Source organism: Apaloderma vittatum, unplaced genomic scaffold, assembly GCF_000703405.1.
Source record: "Apaloderma vittatum isolate BGI_N311 unplaced genomic scaffold, ASM70340v1 scaffold11170, whole genome shotgun sequence".
NCBI lineage: Eukaryota > Metazoa > Chordata > Aves > Trogoniformes > Trogonidae > Apaloderma > Apaloderma vittatum.
This window is the reverse complement of record NW_009696218.1, coordinates 36,384-44,831: the sequence shown is the minus strand read 5'-3', so window position 1 is coordinate 44,831 and position 8,448 is coordinate 36,384. Positions and strand designations below refer to the sequence as shown.

The window sequence follows — 8,448 nt, the reverse complement described above, 5'->3', positions numbered from 1 at the left end:
CTGCCGGCCAGGGTCAAACCACGACACAAAGGCATACGGAGCTTTTGGAAAACTCTGTAAAAGAGTCTGGTGCAATAAACACCTGAAGAATAGTACAAAGATCAGTGTCTACAGAGCCATTGTACTGTCTGCTCTTTTATATGGGTCTGAATCATGGGTCATCTACCACCACCACCTGCGACTCCTCGAACGCTTCCATCAGCGCTGCCTCCGTACAATCCTAAACATCCACTGGACTGACTACGTGACTGATGTTACTGTCCTTGAACGGACAGGGGTCACTAGTATTAAGGCCGTGCTGCTGAGGACGCAGCTGCGCTGGGCAGGGCACATCTCCAGGATGATCACCGCCTCCCTAAGGTTGTGCTCTGTGGTGAACTCACCACCGGCTGCCACAACAGAGGAGCCTCAAATCGGAGATACAAGGACTCTCTGAAACAACACCTCAGTTTTGGCCATATTGACTGCCATCAGTGGTCCACTCTGGCCTCCAATCGGGAGACGTGGAGACACACCATCCATAACGCTGCTGCTTCCTTTGAGGACACATGTAGAATTAGTCTCGAGGAGAAAAGACAATGCAGAAGGAACCGTGCCTCGCCAGCACTACCTAAGGAGAGTTGCAGTTCTTTCAGAGAACAGGAAGGATTAGCATGAAAATGATAAATACAGCTTTTTTTTAAACAGCGTTGTACTAGCATTTCCAAGTATTTCTACAGCAGTGTCTGTATTTTAGAATACCTAAATTAGTAGAAGGGATAGTGAATACTGAATATATTTTTAACGAAGTATAAGTTCTTCCCTTCTGGAAGGCTTTTGTACTGCTTTCTGGAAGGTTTCAATATCATTGTTCACAGTTGGTGGTGGTTCCAATTGTGAAGATAAATGTCAGAAATCCAAACGTTAGTAGGATGTGGGGATTAGTTTAATGAAGAAATCAGTTAGATATTATGATGAAGTATTTGTGAAGCTAGGCTAACAAATTAAACTGGTTGTCCTTCTTATATTAAAAATCACTGTTGCTCGGCTTAAGAATGCCGTAGTTGAAGATGAAGATAAGGTGAGGCAATACACAGCCAAAAAAGCCACCAGCAATGAATCTTCCAGTTATGTTAAGGTAAAAAATGCTTTTGAGTGAAAGCAGAGTAATGAAGACTGAAAGGACGTGCGGGGTAGAACAGAAGAAGAGGAAGTAGAGACTCTGCTTTTAAGTGATCTGTATTAAGTTAAGCTTCCATTGGAATCGGGAACAATTTTCTTGAGAATGAAATGCTGCAATGGGATGTTCATGATGTGCTGATGCCGCCTGGTTGTTCTGATGTGATGGTTTTAACTCCATAGGGACTTTGTAGTATGAACACTGTTGTGTAGGTATTAAAACTACATGTACAGTGGCTTTCCACAAATGATTCTGCAGATGAGATTATTTGATTAGTATTGAAAATATAAAGGATACAGAATCCCTTATAAAAATTTAGGATTTGATGTAGTGAATGGGACTCAAAGGTTTATGTTAAATATTGATCAGGATTGTCCTTTTTGGAAGAAGAAGGAAAAGGAGTTATGAAATTATTTGCAAGAATGTGCTTTCATTATCTCAGAAGGTTGTTGGTTATTCTGAATAAAGAGGGTTTAATGTAGTTATTTTTGTTTTTTCTAATGTAACTGTATGTCTCATAATTGTGCTATTCGGAGCCTGTTGTAGTGATGAGTTTTGGTACACAGACATTAGTTTGTAAAGCACTGATTATGGAACATCTGTAACATAACAAAACCTTTTCAGTTTTAGTGACTACATTTCATTTGGGGTGATCATCTGGAACTGAAAGATTTTGTATTAAATTCTACTTGTTGTCTTTGCAGTAGAAGAGAAAGTGGGGGAAAAGTAGGATCTATAAATGTAACTGTCACAAGATGAGGTTTCCTATGAAATTACTTTGAGAGGTATCAAATAAAACTAAGAAACCACACTAAGAAAATATATGTGGAATAAAACATGGACGCTGGCAGTAATTTAAAAATAAATAAGAAACCTTTGCTTATGAGTTTTCCTCTCCTTTCTATAGGAAGACCGGGTGGTGAATCATTTGGCAGCTAAGATCATTGAAAATGTTTGCACTACTCTCTCTTGCCACGCACAAGGATTTATCACAGGAGAAATTGGACCTGCCTTATGGTGCCTTTTCACACATTCTACAGTAGATTCTTTGAAGATAACTGCTGTTTCAGTAAGGAAATTTCCTTTGGTGATACAGGAATATTTTGAGGTTTAACTTTAAAAGCATTCTGAGTTGAAGCTGAAATGGATTTTGAGTATGTTCTCCATATCCATTTGTATTAATATTTCAGATTACATTAACATATGTATTTGTGTTTTCTGAAACTGAAATGTGCACGTATTACAGTCCAGTGCCTATGAGAAGTCCTTGCAATTCATCATTTTCTGGAACATGTATTTTTTTTATGCTGTTAATCATGAATTAAGTTTGAAAAGTTTAATCTTTCAAAGAATTAATTAAATTCTTGAAAAACTGAAATACCTTTTTTGTGTGACAATTTACAAGAAAAACATTCATTCTTTTTATTGTAGAATTCCTTAGAAGTTTTATTTTAAATCATTCTGTTAGTTTTCCCAATGAATGTTTTTTTCCTGTGAAGGCGGTAGGCTTACCAGAGATCATACCTTTCCCTTGGGTAGCTACTGAAGTCTTAGTCATGCTGGAGGTAGGACTTGCTCCAGACTAACATATTGGAGAGCTTGGAGGGAAAGCAGCTTTAAGGGGGGCTGCAACAGTAAGTGACAGTCGCTCTTCTACATCCTTGGTCGAGCTGCTTTATTTCGTGTGGTTTTGTTTTTTTTTTTTGTCTTCGTGGAAATTATTGCTATCCACGCAGCTGATTCCATCTCCTTCTTCCAGATAGATCATTTCTCACAAGTGTGAGCAGATCTGAAGATATTGCTGGATTTTCTCCTCCACTATCTTGGAGATTGTCTTTTATCAAAAATCTGAGGTTTAATTATTTTATACCCAATATAAAGTGAAGTGGAAAATGAGACTTCTAAAGTAGGGCTACACTAAGGTGATAACTCTGATCCTTTTGCTGCTTTGTACTGAAACACCAAAGTAACGAGAGGGTAAACTTATTTGTTGGATTTATTACTCAATTCCTGCTAGAAACAAATGGTTATGTGTTAATACTGCTGAGTTATTTGGCTTTATGATCTTAACTTTAGAAAAAATAACCAGTCAATATTGAAATCTAGCACAGACAGATCTCTTACCAACTGAAGTTTATAGAAATTTCAGAAACATACTAATTTTTAAAGAAAAACACTGATGTATTCTTCAGCTATATTGTACTGTACAATCTCTGGTCATTAAATAGTTGCTATAGACATGTAGGCATTTTTATTCTGCATGACCACATACACTACAATCACCAGTGTCCTGTTGTATTTTATTATGCAATCATTCATGCCTTGTTTGAATGTACCCTAAAGAATTTATTCTTAACCAACACCTACATTCACATGTAAAAACACGTTTCTGTTAAGAAATACATGTGTCATACCTTTACCTAGAGCTAGCAGGCTGTCTGCAAAGTAGGTTAGCAGTAAGGCACTATGGAATTTTATTTATTATTATTTCAATCAATAATAAAAATACATCAAGAAGATTCTCTGGAGTCAAGAAATGACACTTGACTTGTCCTGCCTGTCAGAGGTGACAAACAGGGACTGTGTCTCAGTATTTTTGCTCACTTTGGAGTCCCGCATGCCTTAGGTAAATACCACAGATGTAGCCTGTAGGAAAGCTCTATCGTTTTATCATTTTGCTGGATTCCAAGAAATGACATTCTGGCAATTTTAGCAGCAGGAAGAATATTTTCTTTCCAGTATACTGAAAGTTTTAAAACTTTTTTCAGAGATAATATTTAATTTCTGAGTGATGTCTTCTGCTGGAGCAGGAGTAACAAAACATAGACCACTTAAGAGGAAACTGATTTGGAAAACTCAACCCTTTTTTTTTTCCCCTGTTAACTAACTGATGCTGAATAGTTGTTTTCACAGACTTGGGTATTGCCAATACATTAATAATTTCATTCTCAAACTTGAGAGTCATGTAGCTCCTCCTTAAGGGATGAATGTTTTCCAGTTACTGTACAGCACATAGGACCGGAAGGTGGTGGATAGGGCATAGATGATCATAGAATCATAGGGTACCTCAGCTTGGAAGGGAGCGACAAGGAGCACAATGCTGAGGGTTGGAGCTGCTGAGAGAGAAGGTGCTGGTGGTGCAGAGGGCAAGGACAGAGAAGGCAAGTCCAGAAGATCTGTTCTTTCCACATACTGGATCTATTGGAGTGATACTTTGTCTTCTATCACCTGTTAAACTTGTATCTTCTGCTGAAGTGTTCCTTTTGCTCATACAGCTGCGTACTCTGTGGCATACAAGCTAATGGGAAGAATTCCAGGTCTCTAAAAATAAATCTTTTCCCCTGATATTTTTCTTATGAATGAAACTATGAATTCTCTATATTCTTAAACTTGGAAAAGTTATTACCTGGTTTTATTCTCCATTATTTTTCTTGAGATAATAATCCCATTAAATAACTCTTTGTTTGTTTTCTTTTTTCACTTTTATAGGCTTTATGCAGGATTACTCGTTATTCACCTAATGCTTTCCAGAGTGTCATTGAAAAAGTGGGATTAACAGCTGTACTGAACTCCTTGGCAAATGGAATATGCAAAATTCAGCAGTACATGCTCACCATGTTTTTGGCAATGTTGTCAAGTGGGATTCATCCACAGAGGCTGATTCAAGAAAAGGTTTGATTTCAAATTAATGTTATTCACTGGCATGGAATTTCACCAGTGGGAAGTTGTAGTTGGCTCTGGTAATGTTTTTGTGTTTCCAAAATGCGTAACTCAGTGACTTGCATCTGAATAGCAGGAAATGAGGAATGCCTTTATATTTTTATTTACTTAAAATCTAAATAATGAGGTGTATAGTTTTCTTTTTCTCATGGATTTTCAAGAGGAAGTACTAATGGGTACATGAATTGCTACGGCAGCTGGAATTCAATCAATTTGGAAAACTCCAGCCTGACCATAACTGATAATGGCCCTAAGGAAAAACAGTAAGGAATGCGTGAGGAGAGCTATTTGACATAGGTCTCCCAGGCATTTAAAAGAGAAAATGAGTGTTCCTGATTGAATCTAAATCTGTACTTTACACACTCCTTAAAGGACCTTTAGGCCAATTTGTAAGTGAAATGTCTTGCAGAAATTAGCATTTTAATAATTTAGGATTTTCTTTTTAGTGTCACCGAATAAAACTGTCAGTTCTGATTTATGTCTAATGTAATTTTTGGAAAAGTTTATTAAAAGCTTTCTGGTTTTGTCACCTAATTATTCTGTGTTTAGAGAAATGGCATTTACTTTTTTGGCAATCAGTCTGCACAGTTCATAAGCAACAGCAATTCCCCTGTGCTTGGAAAAGATAAAAATCAAAAAGGAAATAGTAACTCTAGCTCATGGTTTCATCAGATACTCTGTTGTAATGCACGTTGTAACCCATCAGTCATCTTGGCTATAACAAGATGGCCTTAGTTGGTTTCTCTATGCATTGTTATAACAACCTTTAAATTAGAAAATAATCTGCTTCTTTTTTTCACCCGTCTCCTCTTGCAACCTGGAAGCCTTCATTCTCTTCCTAAAAGTTATTTCTGTGCCTTGTCAGAATTGCCCACTTGTGTTTGTAAATGCCTGTCAGCTGGCATTAAACTTTCCACAAATACTACTACGACAGCACTAACAGCAAATTGTCCCATAACATCACAGTTTTTAATAGCATGCATTACTGGGAACTGGTGGGGTAGTTGGATTAGTAGGTTCAAAAAAAATTTGCTTGAACACCCAGCAAAAGAATGCAATGTGTAACAAGCACATGGCTACAGTATGTTTCTGTGAAGAATGTCTTCTTAGACTGCTAAGAGGGGTCCTTTTCTGATACTGCAGTCCTTATGAACTATTTTAATCACATTTTTGACATTGTAAAGTAATCAACTCTGAAATTCTCCAACTAATTCCAGGAAAACAGAAAGTATTTTGTGGGCATGCAGTACAGTAATAGCTGAAACTTTGTGGGTTTTAAATTGCTGCTTAATCATTAATGATTTCTCGTAGGTATTTTGTGAGCAAGTGTTACAATTTTTACAGATTAGAAAATTGAAGTATAGAGCCTCTTTTAACAATGTACTTCAAACTAATGATAGAAATGAGAAAAGTGCAAAGCTGTAACTGAAAAAACATCGTACTTTAAAAACTGGTCAAGAAGGTCTGATTCTACTACATGTGCCCACATCTGGTAACTATAACTGTCTACAGCTCAGATAAATCTGTATCTCATAGAGTGTCTGTTTTGCTCAAATTATATTGTAGGATTTTTGGAAGCAGAAACTAGTTTTCTATGTTTTCTGTATAGAATCTAAAAATGTAATCCCCTCCTGACCTGAACTGCCAGGTATTCTCACATTACTTGGAGTAATAATATTTTATGGCTGAAACCTGAATTTAACAGTCCATGCACTTCTTGATATTCCGTGAGCATGGTACACAAATTCACCTGAATGAGAGAAAAAACAAGTGCTTAGTGCTGGCCTACAAAATATTTTGCCTTCTGTAGAATTCTTGTATGCTATAGCTTAAGAGGCAGAAAGACCTCAGTGTTAGACAACCTAGTGACAAGGTCGTGACTATCTCTTTAATAAAGCTGCAAACCAACATATTAGAAGATGTTTATCAAGATACAAATTCAAGATGGAGATAGTTTAACTTTATATTTTCTATCTGGAAACTCTTGGTTTACAAGACTTAAGGCTGCCCTTGTTTTCTACTCTCTTCAGTAACAGCAGTAAAAGCAGTTACAAAATAAAAGCCAGCAGATAAAGGAGAAATGTACTTCTGTGGTCATCTACCCTAGAATAAATCTTCAGAGAACTACCATAGCTAAAAGGGACTCGGCTTTGTCCCACTCTGATACAGAGCCTTTCTATTTTAGTTTCTTGTCTTAGAAACAAAAAAAGCTGAGATGATGTTTTTGAAAGAAAGTGGAAAAAGAACTCAAAATGAAAAATGTTTGACAGATTATAGTAGGAGATCAAGAAATCCCAAATTGTTAATTGCTTTTATCTGGTAAAATTCACCTTCGAATAAGTAAAAAACAGTCATATAACTTTCTGAATGCAGTTAGGTTCTTGCAGAGGTCAGATACTGGAGTGGTTTTTATTTGTTTTGGTTTTTTCCTCAAGTTCTAGTAAGTAAAGTTACTCTGATAGTTACAGCAGTATGTTGTTACAGCTGCTGTTAACCTGCACCATTGGCCATAGTCTCTTTTTATCACAGTCATATCCAATCACGGCACCAAAAAAAAAAGGCATTATAAAGTGTTATAAACTTTGTCCTCTGATTTCAGCTAGTTTTTGTCCGTTCTTTATCTTTTACTTGAATGTGGACAACTAGTTACCTCTGATGTTGATAGGTTTGTCTGTATCACTACAACTTACTAGCAAGATATAAATGTCTTAAAATAAATCTTTGTTGCTCTTAAAATTTGGAGGCATTTGCAGTGAATAGAAAGGGAGTTGGAAAATACACAACAAAACAAGAAACGATTGCTATCGGCAGCTTCAGTTCTTCTATAGTGAAATAATGGTCTCACAGTTTTCCCCTCGTGTAGCCAATAAGAAAACATCATTGTTTTTTGTAATTTGTTTTAAACTTGCTTTGCAGTGTTACTAAGAGTATCCAGTATAAAATCATGGTCTTGTTGCAGTCGATGGTGTGTTCACTTGCAATGAAAAGAGTTTCCTTACCCTGCAGAGTCTCCATGGATACATCAAACAGTTGCAGAGGAGGGACGAACAATATAACAGTGAAACTTTTAATAATTAATGTATTAGGTAGTATTTCAGCAATTTTTGCCTTTTCTGATATATCAAGTTCTGCAAGTCAGCAAAGATGTGCTTCAGGTTTTGTTTGGATAAACTGTTGCTGTTGCACAGTCCTCGGACTAGCCAGAAAAACAAATTCCAATATGTTGCATTTATGTTTTAAGACAAATTATTAGAAAGTTCCCAGATAAGTCTGATGTAACCCATTTTAACTGACAATGTTAAAACCCTTTATTAACCCTGTCTCACTATGCTTGTTAAACTTTTAAAATTATTCTTTCATTTGGATTTACAGGCAGGAAGGAGTTAGCAAGGATCTTAACGTCTTATACATTGACTTTATCATAGGAATTTTTGTGGATTTTTTTTTTGAGTGACATGAGAAGTGCCTTACTAATGCACAATGCACATGAAAATGAGATTTGAAGTGTATACAGTGTTAACATATGGTGCAAGTAACCTGCTTCCATAAAATAGTATTAACATACTTGT

At 36.4% G+C, this 8,448-nt stretch overlaps 1 protein-coding gene across 1 annotated transcript in view; it reads left to right on the top strand.

Moving 5' to 3' along the window:
• Positions 1–1,033: 1,033 nt before the first annotated feature.
• LOC104277392 (serine/threonine-protein kinase ULK4-like) overlaps positions 1,034–8,448 on the top strand; it is a gene marked incomplete at both ends in the record, with an annotated part of 42,776 nt that continues 35,361 nt past the window's right edge. Inside the window, 3 exons of the mRNA XM_009874016.1 lie at positions 1,034–1,117; positions 2,067–2,228; positions 4,649–4,831. Of these exons, the coding sequence (XP_009872318.1) occupies positions 1,034–1,117; positions 2,067–2,228; positions 4,649–4,831 (429 nt within the window). The remainder of the gene's footprint in view (positions 1,118–2,066; positions 2,229–4,648; positions 4,832–8,448) is intronic.